The following is a 27,001-nucleotide window of genomic DNA, read 5'->3' as shown; positions in this document are numbered from 1 at the left end:
GGGTATCATCTGAAACAAATAAAGAAATTTAGGCAAAATTGTCATTTTAATTGAGTTAATCCGTCCTGCTAGTGAAATGGGGAGTTTTGCCCATCTAGCTAAATCGTTTTTGGTATGTTCCAGTAGCATTTTATGATTGTATTTAAAAAGAGCCCTAGCTGTGCTTGCTACTGAAATTCCCAAGTAATTGAATTTTTCTCTCTCAACCTTAAAGGGTAAGTAGTTAAAGGACGACTGCTTGGCCAAATGGTTTAATGGGAAAAGAAGGGTCTTAGATAAAAAAGATCTATCTCTCTGTTGTAGGCGAGGTAGTTACCTTGGGTGAGTAGAACCACTTGGGCGGTGTCATCTGAGAACTTTTAGATATGACAGGATGCTTGACCATGCCTATAGTCAGCACTAGGGGTGTAACAATTCTTTTAAACAACGATTTGATTCGTATCATGATTTGTGGTTGCTGATACGATTATAGAATGATATTGGTTAAGTAGCTTTTTAGCTAAAAATTCATCCAGTGTGACTGTGAAATAAATCCCTTGATACTGGACAGTCCTAGATTCCTGTTGTTGTCGTGATGTTTTTGTCCCGAGCTGAGTTTTGTCCTAGTCTCTGACTAAACATGCTGGAGAGGCCTGAGGCTTCTGCAGAGCTGATGTTACCTTGATGAACGCTGCAAGAGGTGCCTGGATGGTCGGCGTTGTGTGAAATCCCATGGCGCCTTAGTAGGTGGTTGGATTGATTTGTGGTGTTGCCGTGGTAACTTTACTTGACCTTTACATATCCTACAAACAGCGAGCGACTTATTTAGAACATCTCCGTCTTTGCAAAAGCCAAAGTGTTTCCACACACTGGACCACAATGGTGGCTTGATCATTTCTCGTTCGACGGCTTCTCCTCTGCCATCCGCCATGCTATGTTTTTGTTGTCTGCTGGCGCGTGGCGATGACATCACAGACAGGCAGCCTGAATTGAGTAACGTTTAACGTCTTTATCATTAAAAGTGTAAAAAAAACACATCCATATAAAGTCTGCCGTGCTTAAATCCAATGTGTTATTTCCTAGTATGGATACAATCGATTTATTACCTTTTAAACGATGTTAGATCCATATATGTCGTCTGGAAGGCCAACCTGCTGAGCACAGATCGATGTAGTTGGATCATAGGAATATAAATCGATACATCGATGTAGTAGATGAACCGTTAGAACCCTAGTCAGCAGTATAAAGTGTGAATGAAAACAGAGATAATACTGTGCCCTGTGGAGCTCCTGTGTTGGTTTAAATAATGTCAGAGTGTTTATTATCAAGCCTGACAAACCGAGGACAATAAAAAGATAATCTGAAATCTAAGAAGGTCACAGAAAAAGCATTTTTCCCCCTATTTATAGCAGCTTTAACCTCCTTTCTGAGTAATGACCCCCACTGGTTTCTTAATTGGAGTTTTGAAGCCTGACAGTAGCGGTTGTCATATTGGAAAAAGCTAACTCAATTTACTGTCTCTCTTTGCAACGGTTGTTACATCCCATTCTAACAGCGGGCCTTTAGCTTCCTGGCTAACAGCTACAATATGCCAGTCAGGTCAGCCACACCTAATCATGTCTAATTATTCAAAACTTATCATTTTGATGTTGTTAAATGAGTGATATTCAACCCTTGTAACATAAAGAGGTAGGCTGTTAGACCAAAAACATTTTTTTCCCAGGCTGTAGACTTATCATTCCTGCTGTAAGGTTGGCATTTTAACATGATGGGGTCCTCTGAGTTTTTGGAGCCAGCCTTTCAAGGAACTACATTTTTTTGAGCACTTCCTGGTTTCAATTTTGTTGCACCGGAAGTTCCCGCTTAGGCTAAACTTACTATAGAGGTCTGCGCTGACAACATTAGAGACCCTGGTCTTTATTTTCTTAAGGTCATGTTGAATCATAGTTTTCAAAATCCATTAATTACACTTTTTTTCCCCCCATCCATCATGTACAACAATGACTTGTGTGTTTGAGCAGTGTTAAGGGTTTCAGCTAGAGCCCTAAATCCACAAGCTGTGTGCCTTTTACTATTGATTTGCACCACGATCCAAGATGCTTTTTAATCCGGCTAGACTTGCTGTTAAAGTTCATGATCTTGTTCCACATATTGACGCCAGAGTTTCACAACCTGGCTATCAGCTTAGGTGTGATTAGCTGCAGTTATAGAATACGGTAGTGTAACCTCCTCCCACAGCTCAACATTTATTCATATCTTTCATATACTCTTCTCTCTGTCAGTGTGTCTCAGTAAACAGGTAGCAGTTCTAGATTCTTCCATTGCATGCATTACAGGGAAACAGTATCAACATATTCACACATTTTCCACTTGCTTTACGGTCCTCTGCTGCTTCATCACTCTGTCTGGTGTCTCCTTATTCCACGCTGTCACTTCTGTGTAATGTTTATGCAGCCTACAAAAAAGGAGCATGAATGACACTTTGTGAATTCATGCAGGGTTGACTGAACTCCCCCTGATCACACTGAGTGTCCCATCTCAAGGTACATGTACTCTGAGTCCAGCTGAGTCAGAGTTTGAGAGAATAACAATATTGACTTGTCTATATAACCTTATATGATAGAATAAGGGTGCTGATCCTTTGACATGTTGAAATGCAATGTTTGAGCTAATGATTAAATAATTTGGTTGTTTTCTCCTCTGGTGGGCATGGTTTACATGGTTCTGTCATCTCAGTGATATTGCCCTGGGCACAAGCTCCATTCCCTCCCAGTTGCAAATGTAGATCACATGACATTGACTGACAGTTAATTAAAAGCACAGTGTAAACCAGAATCAGTCATCTTCCACTGGTTCTTCTGCAATCACTGTATAGAAAAGTACAATCTATACTCTAACAATGAAAGCTTTCTCTGCCTCACTCGGTCCATAGCAAAAAATCACTCTTAGCTATTTGTGCATCAAACAGCAGCTGGAACAATGGGTAGAGACACAGTATGAGGAGCAATGTTTGGCGATATTAATTTAAAATAATGTTGAGACCCAGATGAAGAATTAACTTTCAATTTGGATTTTAAATACTGAAACAAACTTTGACGGAAGCTTTGAGTCTTGTGGTTCCTTATTAAGCCCTGTATCATCAGTTACAGCACAGACTATAATTTCTGTATTCCTGAGCTAAGGCACAAATAGACTTATTAGTAGGGGTGAGCCCGACTAAGGATTTGCTTAGTCGAATCTGATCCATCAGATTTTGCCCATAGTCGACGAATAGTGGAATGTTTGTTGTTTTTCCTTATTGACCCAAAGTCTGCATGATGGTGACCGCATGACAATATTACACATAACCCTTTACAATTAAGAGACTCATAGCTTAAAGTAAAAGGGACAACAGAATATTATAAGTATAAAACTTAGATTTTTTTAATCTATATTGCAAAAACAACAAGGTGATGAAGAGAAAACTCAAATAAGGCCGCCATCTGTTAAACATGGAACAACGCTCCACTATAGAGAAAGGAACCAGGAGATATTTAAACAGTGTTCACACAGAGGAGAGCAGCACTGCAGAGGGTAGTTTGTCCAACTTAAGACTAAACATTTGTATAATGTTTAAAATCAAACCTGAACCAGCTAAAGGGTTTTTAAATCTCTTAACAGAACCTTTTAAAACAGTCTTTCATCGCGTCTTTGTTCGCTTCAGTCTTTTCAAACTGTACGTGAGGAAAACCATCGTGTGTACGGGCAGAAGTGCGCTCCTTGCTTTGTTGACCGTAAATCCTGTCTTTGAGAATATCCTCTCTGATGGTGTGGAGGTGGATGGGATGCTGTGGATTGTTTTTGAGGCTTCAGACAGCTTTGGGTATCCCTCCTCGTTCTTTTGGCCCCGTACAGTTTTTGTGTGGTCCGGTAATCCTTGATCTCACAGTCCTCTTCATGAAGCTGCTCCTCATCTTCATCACTATTTTTTAGGATCAACTGAAGTTCTTTTTCTGACATTTTGAGCTGCTATGAACGTAGAAAGATTTAAAGGCCAGCTGAGGTACGTCTGCTCCACAGCTCCCACTAAATGGGAGAGTCCACCTTTAATTACCAGGGGAGATTTAATTACCACTTTAAGGAGATTTAACACTTCAAGAGCTTTTCTCAAAATTACATTAAATAAGTCTATATTTATATCAAAATAGGATATATGAGACACTATTTTTAAGGGAAACAGGAAAATAATGTAAAATTAGACATTGAGCACCCCCATGGTTTGAATGGAATGATCCACGTTTCATATGCATATATTCGACTATGAGATTGGCAGTCGATTTAGGCTCGTTAGAACGAATCGTCAAATATTCAACTATTTGGGGTCACCCCTACTTATTAGTAATTACATTATATAAAGCAGGATGGCTGCCTTTGGAACACTTTCTATCAGATGACATAATTCATAAGTAAAGGTTACATAATCCTCCTAGTTAATAAAGAGAAGGTTTACTTGAGGGCTCTTATAGAAAGAAATCTGTATTTAATTGAATATTAAAATAGTTCCCTCTGTAATACTTCTGTGAGCTATTCAATTTCCTCTGTTTTCTACTTTGTCTGTGCCTTCAGACACCTCTGACTTCTCTAGAACCCCTCTATTTCTCTGACACTCTGCTGTCATTGTTCTTCTCTCCACCTTATGGCCTCACACGTACCCATCTGTCCCAGTCATCTCCAACATCTCAAACTTCAACATCCATCTGCTCATGTGTCACTCTCCAGTAACCTTGTTAATAATTAGATGCAGTCAGATGCCACATCATCTTCAATTTTTTATTCTGACTCAGCTGCTTCCTCTTCCAAATACCACCTCCCTGTTGACTGCGCTGAGGTGCTTATCCCTTCTGCCTTGCAAAATAAAAATGTTTATTTTAACATACCAAATGAAGGTTTCCATTACCTTTTGAAATAATTTGCAACTGAAACTCTTGTGTTTCTTTCTATGGTGATTTTACAAATTCAAGGCTTCCAGGCTTTGTTTTTGCATTTTAAATGGACTTCAACTGACCTTTCATGAGAAGTCCTTGATGGTCAAGACTTGCTTGCAGCCCTCAAGGTGCTTTTTTCCTTTTTCTTTTTTTCCACATACAACAAAGTACATTAAAAGAACAAGAAAGTTATAATTGATATAATAATCATTTGTCCTTAGTTCATGGTGGTATAGTTTGCCCCACACTTAAGTCTGTAAATGAATGTTCACATTCTGCAGTATTAACTTTGTGTTTTTAGTACTTGGGAGGAGGTTCACTTCTCCTGCTACTGTAACTTAAACACTATTCTCACATGATCAGTATAACCTGGGGACCTCAGCCGTCCTCTGCAATCGTTATAAATTGTCAGTGTTTTTATCCTGTGTAAGTGTCTGTAGTTTTTAAAGTAAAACTTTCAGGACAAATCAGCTCTCCTATTTTGGAGACACACATACCCCTTTTTTGACCAAGGCAGTTTCAGAGCCGCCGCTCAATTGAGGAGCGGTTTTTCGTGTTTAAACTGTAAGTGAACCGGCTCCCGGTCGGGAAAACCGGTTCCAGAGCATCTCCAACTCTTTGCTGGTCTAGAACCGCTTGTGTCAGGGGCGGGGGCGGAGTTGCCGTGATCAAAAATACAAAAACCAAATGTGTCCCGCAGTGAAAAAATAGAAAAGACTAATGGATTTCCAAGGTCTCTTCGGGACTTCATGTGATTACGAAAAGCCAGGAGCAACACCAGCAAGCATGCTACATTGTCCGCCATCGTTGTTGTTGTTGTGAGGGAAAGTTCACACTAGTGCCGTTAGGAAAAGCGGTCACGTAAATCTGACGTCATGACGTTCCTCTTCCACGGGCTCGAGTGGGTGGAAAAACAAACGGGCGCCGTGTTGGTTCACGAGTTTAACCAGCTCTGAACCAGCGCGGGCGCCAGCCAGTTGGTCCAAAAGGGGTAACAGAGGTCTTCAGGTGATATTAATTCAAATCTGAAATCTCAATAGTTTGGGGTGATATATTTTTTAAGAAGGTCTCCAGCTTTTTCAACGCTGTCAAAAATGATGGAAGCTTGGCCATCCTTGGAGCTACAAGCTCCTTATCTTTTACTGATAAGTATGAGAAGAAGGCTGTTTTGTTTGGAATGGTGGTTGCAAAAAAGCAAATACTAAGAGTGTGGAAGATGGACTGTGTGCCCACCTTTGATCTGTGGCTGGGAGAAATGGCGAACACTCTGAACCTTGAGAGACTGAGATTCCACAAAGAAGACAGAGGAAGTGTGTTCAATAAGATCTGGGACCCTTTGCTGAACTTTCTTCGTGGCACACATTAATGTTCTGCGTCATAACTGCACCATCCTGCTGCAAATGTGTCTTTGTTTTTTCAAGTTTTTCTTTTTTTTTTTCCTAATAAGAACTGCTTAAGATAAGGTTTTAATGTGATCAAGGCTGCTATTGCAACAGACGTGCTCTTTCTTGTTGTTTTTTTATTTTTCCTTTTGGGAGGGGGGGGGGTTAGCTTTTATTTTTTGAAGTTTTGCTTTGTTTGTGTGTTGTCAAGTCTGTATTTTCTATGTTTATAAAAGCAATAAATATATTTTCAAAAAAAAAAAATGATGGAAGCTTTGAAATCATAACTGGAGGTTTTGACAGTACTTTGGGTGAATATTCAGCTGGATGATTTTATACTCAGTATGGAGACCCGTTTCTATCAATCAAAAGGTCCAGATGAAAAGGGGTGATGATTGATGGATAGATGGATTACATCTTTGCTTTGCAGCATGTGTTCAGGAACATTTTCCATCTTTCAAACAGGTGAATTGCCTCTGTAGTGCCGACAGTATGTGTGTATTAAGGTTGTCAAATGCAAAAGCAAGGTGCACCCATAGACATGGATGTAGTCTCAGTGAAGTCACTCATTGGTTTTTGAAGCAGAGGTTTGAAGCCTACTCCCAGCAGGCACCATATTGAAAATGCTGACTCAGCTAACTTTGGGTTAACATGACTACAGGCAAAGAGGTGGAGTTGAGGCGGGCCTCCAGCCTCCTCACTAACAGATACAGCCCGCCTGTCAGTCAAGCCAGCCGAGTCCTTAATTGTGCAAAACTTGTTTTTCTAATATCTTAAAAAATAATGAGTTATGAAAAAATTCAGCCCCCATAGGCAAGGCAAGGCAAGGCAAGGCAAGGCAAGGCAAGGCAAGGCAAGGCAAGGCAAGGCAAGGCAAGGCAAGGCAAGGCAAGGCAAGGCAAGGCAAGGCAAGGCAAGGCAAGGCAAGGCAAGGCAAGGCAAGGCAAGGCAAGGCAAGGCAGCTTTATTTGTATAGCGCATTTCATACACGAGGGCAACTCAATGTGCTTTACATTAAAACATTAAAAGCATTGGAGACATTCAGACAAGCATAAAAGAAGAACACAATTAAAATGACAAATATGATAAAACAGAAAAGAAAAGGAAAATTAGAAATATATTAAAAATTACATTAAATTTTTAATTTAAAGTGAGTTAAAATAATCTAAGATAGGAAGGCAGAGGTAAATAAAAAAGTCTTAGTCTTGAGAGTTGGAGCAGACCTGCAGCTTTCAGGGAGTGTGTTCAGATATGTGGTGCATAATGACTAAACGCTGCTTCACCATGTTTCGTTCTGACTCTAGGGACTGAAAGCAGACCAGTACCTGATGACCTCAGAGGTCCAGATGGTTCATAAAGTAGTAGCAGATCAGCAATGTATTTTGGGCCTAAACCATTCAGTGCTTTATAAACCATCAGCAGGATTTTAAAGTCTATTCTCTGACAGACAGGAAGCCAGTGTAGGGATCTAAGAACTGGAGTGATGTGGTCTACTTTGTTGGTCCTTGTTAGGACTCGAGCAGCAGCATTCTGTATGAGCTGCAGGCGTCTGATGGACTTTATAGGGAGTCCTTTAAAGACCCTGTTACAGTAGTCTAGTCTGCTAAAGATAAATGCATGGACGAGTTTTTCTGCATCCTGCTGAGACAGAAGTCCCATACAGTGTTTGCTGATGGAGGAATGAGCTGTTCGTACCGAAGTTGTTTTTGGAACCTGGTTGTCAACATGGATATTTAGGATGTAAAGATCTTCCTTTATGAATTAGTGTGTGTGTGGTTCCGAGTGCTTTTGCTCCAAGTGGACACTCAAAGAACTGCAGTTTCTAGTACTTTCCGACAGCTTCATTTCTCAAGATCGGAAATTGCTGCTTGGTTGCAACATGTTAACTTATAGTATAGTAGCATTAAAAGCATCAAGCATTTAAGATGTTCCATGGGGATTTTCTTATTACTACTACTTATCTACTTGTACGTAGATTTATTGTTAGATAATGTTTCTCTTTCATGTTTATTTGGACAAATTGGCTCTGCTCTATATAAAATGAAAACATAAAGTCTGAATTAGTTTCAAGTCTTGTGAGTTTCTCCAAAAATGAGGATGCAGGAAATTGGTTTTTGATTTGTAAGACCAGTCTGGACCAAAAATGCAAGGGCCAATATTATGTGCCCGTCCAACCAAGGCCTGTTTTCAGTTTTTTATCTGAGAAATTTAACATAAGATCTGCAACAACCTGCGATCACAGAAGCACAATGGACTTCAAACTGTTTTCAGCCTGTGTTTGAATTCAGTCCGTATGACTCAATTAGAAACATCTCACAAACTTTCAAATGTTTCATTATGAGTGAAATATATTATTTACCTTCATGAATGCTCAGCAATGATTCATGATTCATTTTGTGACTTTTATGACTATACAGAGAACTAGTTCTGAAAGTTGCTCTTAATGGTGTTTTACATATCCAGGGAGAGTCTAAGCAGAAAGTGGGTGAGTCAGTAGAAGTGCATATTTATCTTTTTCAGGGTTTTTTTCACTTCAGTCACAAACTGCTTTCAATTTCTGTCTCAATGTTTTGGATTTGTATGAACATCCTTCATAAGAAAAGAATCCCCTGTCATCCATCAGTTTGTAACAGCTGTTGATATCTTTTTCTTGTTGTTTGAAACCAGATGCTCTCTCCTAAACTCTGCACTCACCGACTGATGGACTCTTATGTGCACTCTTAGTAACCGTGTGAGTGCTTAGCGCTCTCCCACTGTCATACCCTAAAAGTGTGTGAGCTCTCTGATGCGACTGTACAACAGCAAATTACGCACTTTCCATGAATCCCTATTCTGGGGACTTAACTGGATTTACCCACACTCCATTGTAAATTAGAGGCATGTATAGTTTTGTTAATGTAAAGACATATAGTAAAGCAATGTTCAGCAAAGTTTGTTTAAATATAACAGTTTTTTCCTAAAGAGTGCTTTTATGTTTTCAAGTGAAATTTTCACAAATGAGTAACATTGATTTCCTGACTCTTTTGAGTTCGCTCTAATTTAGGAACACTGCACTGTAAGACACTTCAATTCATCATGAGGATTGTCATTATTGTAATCATTGTGTTTCCAGGTAACGTACAATGATGAAAGCATGTCCCATTCCTCATTAGTGTTCCAACTCAAGCCCTCGCGTTCACACTCTCAGAACACACCTGGCATCATTTAAAGCCTGATTTATACGTCTGCGTCGAAGGCCTACACACGTAGCTGACGTGCACCTCCTCCAAAATGTAACTACCCATAGAATCGATGCGGACTGCAAGCCCTGTGATTGGTCCGCTCAGCAACATTGTGTTTCCCACATTTATAGCACTTCCCGGATCCCCACTCATCGGCCGTGTATTTCATCTCCTCCTCTCTATTCTTCATGTAATCATGTCTGTATGATAAACAGCAACATGTATCAGCTGTAGATTAACAGAACACGCTCTGAATCTCTGTGGAAAAGGAAACAGAGATCGTAGCGGGGCCAGAAGCAGGCGGCCGGCTATCAGAGAGACCACACCGACGCACAAGTATGTGGTGCTCATGTCTGTGTCAGTCCCTGCTGCGTAGGGGACACGCAGAAGTATAAATCAGCCTTAAGTCCCTGAGGGTTCAGTGCAGATTGGGCAATCGTTCTTTCCTAATGAAATCTTCGATGTAGGGAAAATAAGTCATATCACGTTTTTTGGGGGGCGTGAAATCACGATCACAATTTTATCACGATTCTTTCACTTAGATTATTCAGGCTATTTCACAAGTCATTTACCAGTAAAACAAAGCTATGTACCTATTTAAAATCATAGCCTTAAACGGATAAAAGGATCAAAGATGATTTCAGATAGGATGCTGTTCCAACACTGTTTTAATTTAGTTAAGCAATTTAGAAAACTTGTGCCAAGTACAATTAACATCAAACAAAAATATTGACATGCATATGCAGTGGGAGCAGTGCTCCTAGTGTTTGGTTTTTCATTGTTGGCTTTGAATGCAGCCTCTTGGAAGTAGGTCAACTCCTCCCCTTAATCAGGTGAACCATATAAAATGCACCTCTGGCAACATGGCTGCCTCTGGTTTGTCTGCTGGTTGCCACATGTGCCTTGCACTGAGCCTCCTGTCTGCCTCTCTGCCTTGGGTGAACAGGTGTCTGGTCTGATTAAGTGTTTGTTGGTCCTTTTTGCTTGAGGCTTCCTTGGTGTGTCATTGCTACAGTGAAGCAAGTTCCTGGCCTTATTGGCTGCTGTTTTGCCTTGACCGTTTTGCCTTGACTGTTTTTCTTTGCCTTTGCTGTTTCTGTTTTGCCTTTTATTTAGTGATGGTGAGGTGAAGCCTCATGAGGCTTCGAACCACTTGAGCCAATTGGTTCGAGAAAGGGTTCATTACTCGAAGCTTCATGTGCACACGAAACCACCTACTGGCCAGGTTTATCATTACATGCAGCTGGATCTTAACCACATAATGTGTGATGCATTGCATTTTTGTTTCTGTTATGGGAATGACTATGAATTACCAAAAAATGTATGACCAAATCATTTCTGTACATAAATTATCATATATGTGTATGATACAATATTTTTGAATGTATTCTGTGTGTGTACATTTTCCCAAAATGTTATTATCATATGATATGGCAGGTTGTGCAATTATATTTTTCTGTCACTTTAGGAAAATGGAATTGGCTTAAGCAGCCAGAGGACAGTGAAAGTGATTGTGGAACTAGGAAGAGGGCACTGAATATGCTTGTGTTATTAGGAGTTATTAAATCAAAATGTTACCACACAGGGGAAATCCTCCTCTTTCTTTCTTTTTTAAATTATATTTTTGGGCTTTGACTCATTTTATTTATAGAGGAGAGGACAGTGTAGAAACTGGGAGAGAGTGGGGGAAAAATGCGATTAAAAAGCTGCAGGCTGGGCTAGAACCCGGGCCAATTATATCATAGGTGTGCAACTTAACCATTAGGCCAAGACCGCACCAGAGTCACAACAGGTCCGCACCTAACTCCCCTCTTTCTAGCTGGCTCCGTCTTACCTGTCCTCTTTTCACTCCTAAATCTTCAAACCATCTCTCTCTCTCTCTCTCTCTCTCTCTCTCTCTCTCTCTCTCTCTAAAGTCTCCAAACTATATAAACGCTGTCCAAACTCTAGTATCCAAACTATCAAAACTCTATCCGAAGTCTGAACTGACCGCAACTCTCCATCAAACACCCAGATTTTGAACGGAGCCTGAGGGGTTTATATTGCTGTCAAACCTCGCAGCAAAATCTGAACCGCTTGCCGAAGCAGTCACGTGGTACAGCCGGGCAGCGAGGCTTCGGACGTCATCATTTTCGGCTCCTCCCCTCAATGAAGCAAGCCTCGATACACGCTTCACGGAAACGCCCCCTCCGCTACTCGACACACGCTTCGAAGCCTCGGCACATCTCGTAACATCACTACTTTTATTGTTGTTTGGTCTTAATCAATTTGCCTTTTGTTGTACTTTTAAACAGAACCAACTGGTTTATTTGTTTTTTGTTTAATACTTTTTGTTAATTTCCTTATAGAGAGGTGGTTGCCAGCTGCTGGTTGAGGCTAGGCACTCTAGGTGGTTCCCTGCACTGTTTGTAGTGGTAAGCGCACTGGGACACAATAGTTTGCACCTGTTTGCCGTGTTTGCTGTGAGTTCACGAGTGGTGGGTAAGTTGCACTCCTGTAACACACCCCTTTTAATAGGCTGCCTCCCCTCGGCTGGCACCACTCACTTCCCACTCCCATTTGAAATTATCAAAAAATGTACATTTTCTTTTGAACCAAGTCTCTGTCTCCCTTCAGTTATTGAACCTGTGTTGCCTTTTTTTAGGTATTAAAGTGTTTGCTTATTTCCTGGGGTGAAATTCCCCAAGTGGTGCTGTCGGATCAGTTACGTTTTTCTTTCTTTCTTTTCTGTCAAACTCTTAGTGCCACCCCCCCTCCACCTTGCCACGCAACTTCAACTTCTTTTAGCTGTAGTCTTTTTCTTTTCTTAACTCCAAATGAAAATAACTTCAACACAACATTAAAGTAAGATGCACACTTGCTGTAAGATAAAACGTTCCTACTTCAGTTCCATCTTTCCAGCGCTGACTTGTTTTCTCATACAGAGTGCCCTTATCAAACGCCTGTGTCAAAGTTGTTTGTTTTTCCTGTGTGGATGGAGGCACGACACCGGTCTCCTTGCCTTTTGACTGTCTGCATCAGTTTCGGGTGCTGTCTCTTCAGGTGGTTAAAGTTTAGTTGTGTTTTCATTTGAGGTGCAAACTTTGTAAATAACCGTTGTTTGCGTTGTGTCGCTTTGGGGAAATCCAAACCAGTTCCACATGACCGAGGTAGAGTTTCTTTTAGGGACCAACTCCTCACTTTCACTTTCACTAGCAGCCATGCTTTCTCTCATGTAGTTGGGGCAAAAGGGGAGGGGGGGGGATAAACAAACCAAGACACTGCCTACAGCTCACTCTGATTGGTTCATACATGTGTCTGTAGTGCTTACATGAAGCAGAATAACAAATGGTGTGATTCGACAGAGAGAAAAAAAACTTTGGATGCAGCTGTGCATGGGCACACAGACTTACGGCACAGACACGGCACAAGCTGGGCAAGAATGTGCACTACAGACGGTTCTACGATCCGTGTGCTTTGGCAGATCGTCGTCACATTCTAATCCTTCATGATCTAAGATCGTCATATCGCACACCCCTACTTCCATGGTTGAGTACGGTTCTCTGAGTGTGTGCATATAGATGCCTCGTGCTACACCAGGTGTTGGCAGTCTTGAATGTACTAAGTTAGACTGGTTGGGCGAGGATACTAATCTAAGCAAAGCTAGATGAGCAGTATTACAGTGAGTCATCTTGATAGTTGCAATACTTTCTGCAAAAATGTGAATGGTAGATTTTAATGAAGGAGTTTTATTGATTGATTTCAATCTCCCATCACCGACACCACTCCCATATTTGAAAACCAAATGGTGGCAGGTATGGTGACACTCTAACATTAGTTCAGGTGGCTGCTCAGGTAGCGTTAGCTCCAAGGGTCATCAGCGATTTGAAGTCTCCACCTCAGAAAACAAGTCACGTGGATTTAACTTGATAGATGGAAAACATTCCAAACGTCTGGCATATGTCTGTAAACTTTGTATCAAGAGATTATATACATTAGCTGCAAGACTATTAACACCTGATATAACACCATGACCAAACCTGTGCTACAATACTAGCATTAGCATTAGCAAACCCATAATTTTCGATTATTTTTCCAGCCGCAGTGTAAGGAAGACTGGTTATCTTGACCTCTACAGCTTGTTTTATTGCTAAGGTTCATGACCTGCTGTGACGTTTGGAGTGATGATTTTGTGGTTTATACGTTGGATCTGAGTAACACCTTATCAAGTTGACAGTGTGAGATCATTTTTTCTCAAATAAAGAAACTAACTTCTTAAAGCTGGGGTTGGTAATCAGATTTAGATCCACTTTTTGTTATACTGGTTAAAATGATCTTTGTGTCCTGATGGTGATCAATACATAATGTGTTCTTAAAAAAGAGGTAAAAAAAGCTGCTATCTACAGCCGGAGTAAACCTGGGAAAACACCAACCAATCCCTGTCATCAGGAGACAAATGATGAAACCAATCAAATCCTGTCCTGCCGTTCCCCGGCATGCACTCCCCGTCCCCTGCCTCTGCTTCCCCTGCCTCTATTTACTGCCCCTCTCACGAGACCTCGAGCCTGTCCCCTCTGACCTAATGAGGTGCTTTGCTGAGGAAATGCTACATTCAAATTCATGCTAGTTTTCCATGACTACCAACCCTAGCTTTAAAGAAGAGAGAGCGACAATAATATAAACAATACATGTCATGTGCAACTCATATGTGACAATCAGGAATTATGAGAGGAGAAAAAACAATGTCTTGAATAGTGTTTATCATTAAAATTTAATAACAGCATTTCCTTTCTGTGAACTGTGACACAATGAGCTCTGTCATTCAGTGTTTGCTTCTGTGCTCTGTTATTGTTCAACTGGCTTTAGTTTTTGTTTCTTGGAAAATAAAATACTTTGCTTTTAGTACTTGCGTGGTATTACAGAGACGATGGCGGTGTTAGTTTTAACACTTTTCAGATTTCTCACCCACCTACCTGTCAGAGTGGAACAGCTGGAGATGTTCATGTTTTCAGACTCCAGTTTGTTTCAGACTTCAGTGTTATTTCTGATGACGGCAGGCCTAGTCTTTTATCTCTTAGAAAATAAATAAAATAAGTGCTTTAATTTGAAAGACAATTAACGCACATGAAAAAATGCCCCCTCAAAAACAAGAAAAAAAACCTTTTGACCTTGAAATAAGCAAAAAAATCTGCCAATAAAACAAGTGAAAATTAGCTTGGTAAGATTTCTTAAAATAAGACGTAATATTTAGAAAACTGTGATCTTAAAATTAGCAGGGAAACTTATTTTAAGTAATATACCAGTATTTTAAAGCTTAGTGTCTCAGAATAAGACAGGAATGATAACCAGTTAGTATTTTTCCACTCAAAAAAATATTTTTGCAATAATACATTTCATGTCAACTTCATCATTTGAGATACACTATATTACCAAAAGTATTCATTCACCTGCCTTGACTCACATATGAACTTAAGTGCCATCCCATTCCTAACCCATAGGGTTCAATATGATGTCGGTCCACCTTTTGCAGCTATTACAGCTTCAACTCCTCTGGGAAGGCTGTCCACAAGGTTGAGGAGTGTGTTTATAGGAATTTTTGACCATTCTTCCAAAAGCGCATTGGTGAGGTCACACACTGATGTTGGTCAAGAGGGCCTGGCTCTCAGTCTCCGCTCTAATTCATCCCAAAGGTGTTCTATCAGGTTCAGGTCAGGACTCTGTGCAGGCCAGTCATGTTCATCCACACCAGACTCTGTCATCCATGTCTTTATGGACCTTGCTGTGTGCACTGGTGCACAGTCATGTTGGAAGAGGAAGGGGCCCGCTCCAAACTGTTCCCACAAGGTTGGGAGCATGGAATTGTCCAAAATGGTTTGGTATCCTGAGGCATTCAAAGTTCCTTTCACTGGAACTAAGGGGCCAAGCCCAGCTCCTGAAAAACAACCCCACACCATAATTCCTCCTCCACCAAATTTCACACTTGGCACAATGCAGTCCGAAATGTACCGTTCTCCTGGCGTGATTCATCACTCCAGAGAATGCGTCTCCACTGCTCTATGGTCCAGTGGCGGCGTGCTTTACACCACTGCATCCGATGCTTTGCATTGCACTTGGTGATGTATGGCTTGGATGCAGCTGCTCGGCCATGGAAACCCATTCCATGAAGCTCTCTGCGTACTGTACTTGGGCTAATCTGAAGGCCACATGAAGTTTGGAGCTCTGTAGCAATTGACTGTGCAGAAAGTCGGCGACCTCTTTGCATCCGCTGCATCCGCTGACCCCTCTCTGTCAGTTTACATGGCCTACCACTTTGTGGCTGAGTTGCTGTTGTTCCCAAACTCTTCCATTTTCTTATAATAAAGCTGACAGTTGACTGTGGAATATTTAGGAGCGAGGAAATTTCACGACTGGATTTGTTGCACAGGTGGCATCCTATGACAGTTCCACGCTGGAATTCACTGAGCTCCTGAGAGCGGCCCATTCTTTCACAAATGTTTGTAAAAACAGTCTGCATGCCTAGGTGCTTGATTTTATACACCTGTGGCCAGGCCAAGTGATTAGGACACCTGATTCTGATCATTTGGATGGGTGAGCGAATACTTTTGGTAATATAGTGTATATTCACCTTAATTTGAGTTGTATTATAGCAGCACTTCTCTAGGTTTAAGACCATCTTGTACTTAAAATAAGATGACAAAGTTTAATTTGAGGATTTTGAGATATATGTTGTTTTTAGGATAAGCCAGCTATGCTCTAAAGGAGGTTTTCATTGTGTGCATGTAGTTTGAGGATGTATATTTTTATCTGATTTAGAAGAAATAGTGCCTGAAAACTGAAACCCACCCTTAAAAACAACAATCTTTCTTTCTTTCTTTCTTTCTTTCTTTCTTTCTTTCTTTCTTTCTTTCTTTCTTTCTTTCTTTCTTTCTTTCTTTCTTTTATCAGTGAAGCTGTTTTCTGATAGATTCTCCACTAAAATGCATTTACTTAAATCAAGTAAACTTAAATTAAGATTATCCATCTTCTACAAATAAGATCTCAGCTTTAAAAATGTATGAAATGTAAAATGAACCTTGTTTCTTCTAAATTACAACTCAAAACATGATCATTTCAAGATTGTTTGACTTAATATATTTAAGATGCATTGTCTTAAAAACAAGTCCCTCTATATTGCTCAAATTATACTTGTTAAGTAAAATCAAGTAAAATAAAGTGGGATAAGACATTTTGACTAAAAATGAGACAATTTCACTTGGTAAGATTTTGAGATTTTGCAGTGCATGAACCAAACCAAATCAAATCATATTGTCCCTAAGTGAATCATTCCTTATTTCAATTAGTCATCCTTGTTTTAATGATTTAATCAGATCTGATTGTCTTGTTAGGACGAGAGATTGAGATTTACAGCCCTAGTATCCAGTCAATGCTCAACATGTGTAATATTGTATCAAGATAACTGGCAGTCTTCAATCTACACTCTCTTCACTCTTAACCTCAAACTTTCTGATGTCTGATCGAAGGAGAGATGATCACATAAAACCTGATTACCCTAAACTATCTCAAATACTTTTATGAGAAACAACAGGAGAGGAGAGGAATGGACACAGCATTGATTCATGTTTTAAGTTTCAGCAGGATCCTTTTACCTTCTTCTTTCCATGATATATCATATTATTATAAACATGGTTTGATTGACACAAGGATTTTATTAACTGGAATCAGAAAATAGAATAAGTCTATCCTTTTAATCACTGGCCGAGCAACGGCGTTATGGGGCTGAGATCTGTTCATTGGAGCTGAAAACAGGAATCAGTTTGAAGGATGTTGCTATTTGAAAAAACACTGAGAAACAAGAGGAAAAAAACAGGTCATTGTGGTTACTAAAATCTTTTTTTTAATATCTATCCAGGGATCCATGCTTTCTCTTTTCATTGTCAGTCAGTAGGTGACCTTCATTGGTAACACTTTACAATAAGGGTCCCTTAATTAGCGTTAGTTAATGCATTATTAAGCATTAATTAACAGTTTAATAATAGTTTAATAATCGTTATAATGTATTACCTAACATTAACTAACACATTAGTTAATGCATTAATAAGCAGTAAATTAATGTCCAGTGCTCAGAGTTAACTAATACATTATTAAGCATTAATAAAAGTAACAAAACTTAATTAGTTAACCATTAGTGAATGCTTTCTGGACCCTTATTGTAAAGTGTAACACATGCATCACTTAAGTAACACATTATAAATGCTAAACTGCATCATAAGCATTACTTAACCATAATTAAGCATTAGTGAATGCTTTTTGGACCCTTATTGTAAAGTGTAACACATGTATCTCTTCGGTAACACATACGCTGAAGCAAAATGAGTTGAAATGTAGTTGAAGCAACACATATAAAGAATTCAACACATTTTATTTAGAATAAAAACGATTAATCACAGATAACATCTCAACTGGCACAGAGAAGTACGGTGGCCCTGAGAGCTCACAGCACTGCAACTTAAGAAAACTCATGCAAAAAGACAAAACACAAGAAAATTAAGAAAACATCTTCATCAATTTGACAACACATGCGCAGCATTTAGAAAACGCGATGCAAAGACCACAACACAATACATTAGAAAAACGCGCTGCAAATAGACAGCAACACAACACAAGTGTTTCCAGAGGACACTTAAAAGTGATGCACACGCTTATGCTGATGCTTATGCTTATGAGGCAGCTTAGAATTTATAATGTGTTACTTAACTGATGCATGTGTTACACTTTACAATAAGGGTCCAGAAAGCATTCACTAATGGTTAACTAATTAAGTTATGTAACTTTTATTAATGCTTAATAATGTATTAATTAACTCTGAGCAGTGGACATTAATTAACTGCTTATTAATGCACTAACTAATGTGTTAGTTAATGTTAGGAAATATATTATAACGATTATTAAACTATTATTAAACTGTTAATTAATGCTTAATAATGCATTAACTAACGCTAATTAAGGGACCCTTATTGTAAAGTGTTACCTTCATTGGTTACCATGGAAGCATTGGAATAGAAGCATCCAGAGATCGGCATTAATAGAAATTGTAACATTTTATTTAACATTTTTAAAAGTGAACGCAATCAACAAATGTACCCCTTTTTACTAAAATTAAAATTAACCTGATAATGAAAAGACATTGTCATAAGTTGTGCTGACAGTGGATAACCTTCTATTATTTTAAGGGGTTTGAATAATGTCACAACAACCATTGGATTTTAACAATAAAGTGTTAGTAATGTATCAGAAATCAGTGATGTTAGAAAAACAACATCATGAGTGGGGATGTTCCAAAGTGACTAAATTAGTCGTTTCAATGGAAATTTAAATTCTGCCTTGGAGACAAGTTTTAAATTCAGGAAAATCTAAATAGAATTGTCCCAAATGAACATAACTTGGGGTGCTGGTTTGGCTTATAGTGGTTACAAATTTGGCATCCACTTTCACTGCTTCGCAGATGACACCCAGCTCTACCTGTCCAGTAAGCCTGACTCCACTCTCCCTCCCTCCTCCCTCACCCACTGCTTCTCTGAGATCAAATCCTAGTTCACCTCCAACTTCCTTCAACTCAACATTAATAAAACAGAACTCCTCCTCATACGTAGGTACCATATCCACCTTATCCAAAGGCGACAGTTTCTCCCTCACCATAGACAGCTCAACAGTGTCCCCATCCCTTCAGGTAAATAGTCTGGGTGTCATCCTTGATAGCTCACTTTCTTTCCACTCTCACATCAATAACATAACCCTTCCATCTCCGCAACATCAACCGTCTCCGCCCCTCTCTCACCCCTCACACCACTGCTATCCTGGTCCACAGTCTCGTCACCTCCCGTATCGATTATTGTAATTCACTCCTCTTCAGTGTCCCTCACAAATCCCTCCATAAACTTCAGCTGGTCCAGAACTCTGCAGCCCGCATCTTTACCAGAACCCCCTCCTTCCACCATATCACCCCGTCCTCCAGCAGCTCCACTGGCTCCTGGTCAAACTCAGAATTACCTTCAAAATCCTCCTGTACACATTCAAGGCCATTCACAACCTCGCCCCCCCCCCCCCGTGTCTGTCCGATCTCCTCCACACTGCCACCCCCTCCCGCTCCCTCAGGTCTTCCTCCTCCCTCCACCTCTCTGTGCCCCCTGCCCGTCTCAGCACCATTGGGAGCAGAGCTGTCAGTCGCTCTGCTCCCCAACTCTGGAACTCACTCCCACCAGACATCCGTAACATTGACTCACTACCCCTATTCAAATCAAAATTAAAAACCCATCTGTTTCAAACTGCATTCCCTGTTTAACTTCACTGCTTCATTTTAACTTGGTGTTATTTTGCTTGTTGTCTTTATTTATTTTTCGTGTTGTTTTTATTGGGTTTTTAACCTCTCTGTAAAGTGTCCTTGAGTGCTTAGAAAGGCGCTTTAAATAAAATGTATCATTATTATTATTATTATTATTACATTTTTCGAGGCTGTGTTCCTTGGGTGAATGGCCCAAGTTCAATTACAGCCTGTGGCCCGGTTCATCACTCTCTCACATGGTTCCAACTCTATCCAATGTTTTTTCTACAGAATGAAATGAAGATTAGCATAATTTATTTATCACAACTCAATGAGAGATCGCTGAGTCTGTTGATAAACCATGTCAAACTGCTTTGCCAGGTATGGCTAAAGATAGCAGAGTTTGCACCACCAGCCTTCAGTCCTCCCTGCAGGTTAATGTCCATGTGCTTGTACTTGTTACACATTGCTTAGGTAATTTAATCAGACAGCCTGTATACAAAACATCAGTGTTTTCCATCCATCCATCATCTTGACTGCTTATCCCGTTCGGGGTCACAGGCTGCTAGAGCCAATCCCAGCTGACTTGGGGCGGAAGGCAGAGTACACCCTGGACAGGTCGCCAACCAATCACAGGGTAAACATGGAAGACAGACAACCATTCATGCACACACACACCTATGGGCAATTTAGTGTAACTAATTAACCTGGTGAGCATGTTTTTGGACTGTGGGAGGAAGCCAGAGTACCCGGGGAGAACCCACGCATGCACAAGGAGAACATGCAAACTCCACACAGAAAGGTACCTACCCGACCAGGAACCTTCTCGCTTTGAGGCAACAGTGCTACCCACTGCACCACCATGCAGCCCACATCAGTGTTTTCTAGATGATAATACTGTCACATTGCATTGCGCCTCTGTTGTCTGTGCTTGCTTACTTCCAGGTAGTAGAACATTATAGCATTATGGCATTAGCTATTGACTGGAGCCACAGCCCTGGCTAGTTGCAAATGGTTGCACTACAGCTTAGACACAACATATGACCTCAAATCCAGACCTACAATAATGAAATATGAATAACTTGTTAAAATGGATAGTAATTCTGGTGCTGATCTACAATGGTGTGAATGTTTAACATCCCCAGAGGCTCGTAGAACTAAAACTATGTTTAAAATATTTCTGTACATCACAGAAGTGTTTTTCTAATGGAATAAAATAATTGTTTTTATTCAGAGCTTTGTGATAAAAGTGTGAGTTGTTCAAAATGACTTCCTTATGACAGCATAATTGCAACATTGGAACAGGAGAGTAATTGCTCTTTAATCACTGTGGTATTGTCAATGTCCTGCAGGGTGTCATGCAGGCCCTCACGTACATCCTGCTGAGATACTTAGTTTTATTTTACAAAGTACATGAACAATACTGTGTGTCATTGCAAGTCACAAACAAATAGCCTTCTAATTAGAAGTCCTCTTGAGAAGTTTTTTTGACACAATTCAAATGGAGGGGGACAGAGATGAAATAATTAGATGCCATTTGTTCAAGACAAACATGCCTGACATTCATCAAGTTATTTCTTTGAATTTTATCAGTGACCAACCAGATTAGAAGTGAGAGCAAAATTAGTTTTCAGTGACTGCACAGAAGAGTGACTTGGTCATCTCTCTATGCTAAGGTTTGCAGTTCAATCCAACCTTCCGTTATCACATGCCAGAGTGTCCTCGGACAAGACGCTGAACCCCCAAATTGCTCACACCAGCTGTGAGTGAATACTTATGAACGAGATCATCTGTTGGTCCCCTACTTTAGCAGCCTCTACCATCAGCGTAGGAATGATGTTTGATTGGATGAATGTCGAGTAGTGTTAAAGTACTTTGAGTGGTTGGTAGATGAGAATCAGAAAAGAACAAGTCCACCTTTGATCAAATAATCAATAAAGTTTTATATTCTTTAGGCTGATATATCATGATGTATGCTGACTTATTGTCTCTGTTCTCGTTCGTTCAGTAGATGAGGTGTGTCCTCCTGACTGGGATGGTCTTATTTGTTGGCCCCACGGCTCCCCTGGACTCGTCACAAAGGTTCCCTGCCCGTCTTACATCTATGACTTCAATCACAAAGGTTAGTAGCTTGAGATTGAATTACTGAAGATTTCTCACACACAGCTGTTTTCTGTCATTCTGCTTGGTTCGAAGTTGTGTTGGTTATGGGAGAACTGAATCAAATCATCTTTTGTCTCTACCTAATGACAAACCTTGTTGTAAAGGGACAGGTGCACATAACATTAATAGTGTGATATTCAATATCAAGCATGCACCATACGATAATCCTGAAAAGCAAAAGACAGATTTAATTATATTTATTTTTTAAAGTTGTACATCTTTTCTTTTCTTACTCTGTCGTCTGTGAAAAAGGTGTATAAGGACAGTAAAGGTGTGATTTGCCCCCTGTAAAATGCAACAAAGTAATCAGGGGACTCTGTTCTTATCAATGAAGAACTGCCTGTTGCATGAACCAGACCAAAGTGAGTTCACAAAGAAGGGAATCACAAAAGAAATAACCTTAAAAGAAGATTATTTGAATGTAAATGAAAGAGGAAACCTATAGTAATTAATTAGTAATTAGTAATTAACTACAATTATAATTAGGTAATTTATGATGACTTGTTATTGGGGAGTGTAGAGTGCTGAGTGCAAACAGCAGAAGCAAAAGCCAAACCAATTGGAGAGGAAATCCCTTGGATAAGCTGAGGCCTAATAAACTCAGTTAAACACAGTTTCCCTGATGTCCCTCACGATGCTGCCCATTTGGCTCCTGAGTCAGGAAGCCAAACAAACCGAGCCAATGCAAGCAGAGATGGCAGGATGTCAAAGCACTGAGGAGAGGTCTGATTATGCTTAAAGCTGGGGTTGGTAGTCAGATTTAGATCCACTTTTTGTTATACTGGTGAAAATGATCTTTATGTCCAGATGACAATCAATACATAATGTATTCTTAAAAAAGAGGTAAAAAAAAGCTGCTATCTACAGTCGGAGTAAACCTGGGAAAACACCAACCAATCCCTGCCATCAGGAGCCAAATGATGAAACCAATCAAATCCCGTCCTGCCGTTCTGCCCGCCTCTGTGCGTTTCCACCGGTGGACCCAGGGTCTAAATTTAGTTCAGGGGTAGATAATCTACCCCTAAAAAGCCCCTGCTAGGGGGTAGTACTTTTCAAAGGTCCCAGGGCTTTTGGGGGGCAGGGCCTGCAATGCTGAATGTGTCTGATTGGTAGATTACCTGCAGTGTTTTTATTCTGCCTGCCGTTCACAATAACATCACACACATCTGTGATTCACTTGATTTCTCTTTCTTTCATTAGTTTTCATTTGTTCTATCTTTTTTGTATGTGTGTGTACTTTTCAAAAGAAGAAGCTGTGATTCTCTTGATTTAGCAGCTTGTAACAGTAGTCTTCTCTCAGCACACCGTGAATGCGTCTCTCCCGGTGTTACGGTTTTAAAAGTGACCCTGTAAACTGGAGACCTTCAGCTGAACGTGTCAGTGTTTGTGGAGTTTACACAGCTGTTGAAACACAGAGGGAGTTCCTGGGAATGCAAACTAGTTTAGTTTTTATTAAGATTTCAAAATATCCTCATCAGATATTTAATGATCGTCTAAAGACGTTTATGAGGGATGCATCCGGCTGAAAGTCTCCAATTAACAGGATCGCTGTTTGCTGTGGGGTCCCTGAGCAGCTCCTTCAGCAGCAGACTGAGACTCCCACCCTGAAGGACGGAGCGCTACCGCAGGTCCTTCATCCCATCTGCGATCAGACTGTTTAACACCAGCACTGCTGTGTCCCGTTAATCATCTGTTCTCAGCTTTCATTACACTACATGGAAGTTACTATGTGACTTGGCACATTCACAAATAACTACTGTATCCATCTGAATCGCACTGTTCTTCATACTGTATATGTTTGTTTTTAAATAACCTGGTGCAATTTTTATCATGCAATAACTTACCTTATCTATTTATCAGATAGAAGTGTACATAGTGTGTATATATCTGTAATAGTTGCCATATTTTATTTTATTTTATTTCATTTTTACTTTATTTCATTTTATTCTATTCTATTTTATTTTATTTTATTTTACCCTTGTCATTGCTATTATTACTGTTATTATGTTAGTACATTGTTGTATTCCCTGTGATGAATGGCATTCGTCTTTGTTTTACTGCCCTCTACTGGTCTGGTGGTGTAGTGCATTTTTTTTTCTTTTTTCTCCACACGTCACTGGCCTGATTTACACAATCTACCCAGTCGAAACACAGACAACAATGGGGGCACAGGAACCTTTTAGTTGAGGGGAAAGTAGGTCTGGGGGCTAAAGGACCCCGGAACTCTTGGTCGAAAGGCACCTTTTGTTTGTGTTTTTAACTTTCACTATGAGAATGTTTTGGTGTTTTCTTACCACTGACTGAGACATGAGTTGATGTAGTGCAAAACACAAACAATGTGCTGAGGACTGGTTTTGAATCAGTCACCATCATATGGTCACGAATCAGCGGCGGTCGTGCATGTGAGTGGGGGCGTCTTTTTGGAGGAGCTCCAAGGGGTGGGGGGGGGGGGGGCACACGGAGTCCCCAGGAAATGCTACATTCAAATTCATGCTAGTATTCCGTGGCTTCCAAACCCAGCTTTAATATGATTCACCATGCTGATCAGGAGTGCACACCTGCAGTGTATTAAGGCTGTGAGAGATTATGTAGCTCACTAATTTATATGCTTTCATAAATCATATTAACGTGTTTGTTTACAGGTCATGCTTACAGAAAGTGTGATGGCAATGGTTCCTGGGTGTTTGTGGACCGCTGGAACAAAACATGGACCAACTACTCCGAGTGTCTGCGCTTCCTTCAGCCCAGCGACGAGGCAGGAAGAGTAAGTGTGACTGTTAAATACTTCATTAGCAGCCTGTGTGGCTAACTTGTCAGAATGTACTCACAACCAGCTTGAATATAGAAAGATAACCACAGGTTTTTAGATTATATAGCTGTCAGAGCTGTGAATCCCTAGATACATGAGCTAATGAGGAGTCTGACGTTGAGCTGTCTGGAAAGCTCTTTTGAAAAGAAAAAATCAGATGCACCACAAGCTGTCAGTGCTTCACATAACATATGTAAAAACAGAGTCCAGAGTTGGTAAGTTGTGGGGATTCAAACTGACTTCTCATCTCTTGCTTTTACACAAATAAACAGCTCCCACCATCCAATTATTTGCTCTCTTTTCCTTTTAATGAGACAGTCTTAGCGTCTACAGCGCTTTACGTGTTGCCTCCATGCCTCCAGCCGTGAAAGAAACAAAATCTGCTGTATTTACTGAACCCAAATCATGCACTTTATGATACTCAGCCCACTCATCTGCACAGCCCGAGGGACTATTTGTCATCTGCTGTGTTAGAATAAAAATAAATGACCAGGGATGGAGCTCATGTGAGCTGTTAGTAAACCGTTTGTGGGACTTTAAAGCTTCAGACTGAATTACCAGCCAGGTGTTGTGCTTTCCCTCTGACTTATTACATGGCTGTTAAGTACTTGATTCTGATGGATAAGCACATAGCAGCGGTTAATAACAGCAGTCTGGTACTAATCAATAGTGGACAACAAGCTGTTTCTAGAGATGTGGCTTTCTGAGGACAAACTGGAAGCATGTAGACAGAAGTCTGTTTCATATGGGGTTGGAAGGAAGGAGAGTTAAAGACACAAACACTGCAGGAGTAAACACTTCACAGTATGAGATACACTAGTGTTTGAGGCTGATGAATGGAAAAGAAAATGTCACAGACTCAGTCAATGACAAGGCGGAAAAACTCAATATGGTGCTGCACCGATTCATGTGGTCCTGTTCACCTTGTTTTACTTCACCATCAATCTGAAGTGAGTAATAACAGCTAGCTTTGCTCATTTGGTTGAAAACAAGGTGAAGTCATGTCTGAACATCTAAGACCTTATTTCAAACATTTTCAGACAAGTACTGTTAAGACATCAACTCCTATGAAAACACATTTTGGTTCGATCATTTTGATGACCTGTTTATTGTAGAGGTGAAAAGAGAGGGAGTGAATATTAGGGATGCAGCGAAAATTCATCCATCAAAAATGTTCAGACGAAAATGTGCCAAAAGTGCATTTTCGGTTTTGGCTGAAAGACTTTTCTCACCAAAACAACACGTCCGAAACAGAATGTTGTGATGACGCAAGCAAAACCCACGGCCAGTACGCGCTTGTCTGGATAAGGGCCAACATGTCTGCATCCGTTCTTCCTTTAACTGCAGCACTAAAGCGTCTTCTAAGCAAAGAGGTTGAGATGGACCACGGAGTGAAAACAATGAAAAGTACACTCTTAGAGTCTGTCAGCACACGGTTCACTGAGATCTATTCAGATCCTCTGCACTTCATCACAACTGTACTTGATCCACATTATAAAGATCATTTCTTGGATGTGGGAATAAAGCAGCGCACATGAGAAATGATCCAGGCTGCGATGGATGCAGAGAACCCGCTTGGAGACGGAGAAGCACACAGCGCAGGAAGGAGAACAGAGCACAGAAAAAAGGACTGGTCTCTCTGAACCAGATGAGGGTCATGCACCCTCGTTGTCTGATGTGTTCAATGAGATCCTTGATTTTAGTGATGTTAGTTAGTACACAGTTAGAGCCATAAATGCAATGGTAGGGGAGACGGGGGACAGTTGTAACATTTTTTACATTTCTGTCTATAACTTTGAGCTATTTTAATCCAGAGTGTTCAAACTATACAAACTAGCTTCAAGTGTCTGCTAATGAATGGCTTAGAAAATGCCTGTGCAACACAAACAGAAAACAAGGTCTTCAGCCTTGGTTTCCTTTCGGTTTTCGGTTGGGCCAAGAATTTTCATTTTGGTGCATCCCAAGTGATTATTTTCTTCAAAGACATTTTCAAGGGTACTTGTAGTCTTGTGCAAAGATGTAATTCCAGACTGTTTTATTTATCATACAAACATCATAAATAATGCTCATTGTGGACTGTGTGATGTTGACAAGAAGGCTCAACATTTTAAAGAAAGCAGTTTAAAAAAGTCACCACAGAAGGAGACGACTGTGCATACACAGACACTGGCTGTGAAGCTCTGAAC

At 40.3% G+C, this 27,001-nt stretch overlaps 1 protein-coding gene across 1 annotated transcript in view; it reads left to right on the top strand.

Moving 5' to 3' along the window:
- pth2ra (parathyroid hormone 2 receptor a) overlaps positions 1 to 27,001 on the top strand; it is a 401,963-nt gene that overhangs the window by 243,404 nt on the left and 131,558 nt on the right. The window contains exons 3-4 of the mRNA XM_034693914.1: positions 21,855 to 21,965; positions 24,649 to 24,770. Coding sequence (XP_034549805.1) covers positions 21,855 to 21,965; positions 24,649 to 24,770 — 233 coding nt within the window. The remainder of the gene's footprint in view (positions 1 to 21,854; positions 21,966 to 24,648; positions 24,771 to 27,001) is intronic.

Source organism: Notolabrus celidotus, chromosome 10 (genome assembly GCF_009762535.1).
Source record: "Notolabrus celidotus isolate fNotCel1 chromosome 10, fNotCel1.pri, whole genome shotgun sequence".
Classification (NCBI taxonomy): domain Eukaryota; kingdom Metazoa; phylum Chordata; class Actinopteri; order Labriformes; family Labridae; genus Notolabrus; species Notolabrus celidotus.
The sequence above is the reverse complement of the archived record's forward strand: the minus strand, read 5'-3'. Positions and strand labels throughout refer to the sequence as shown.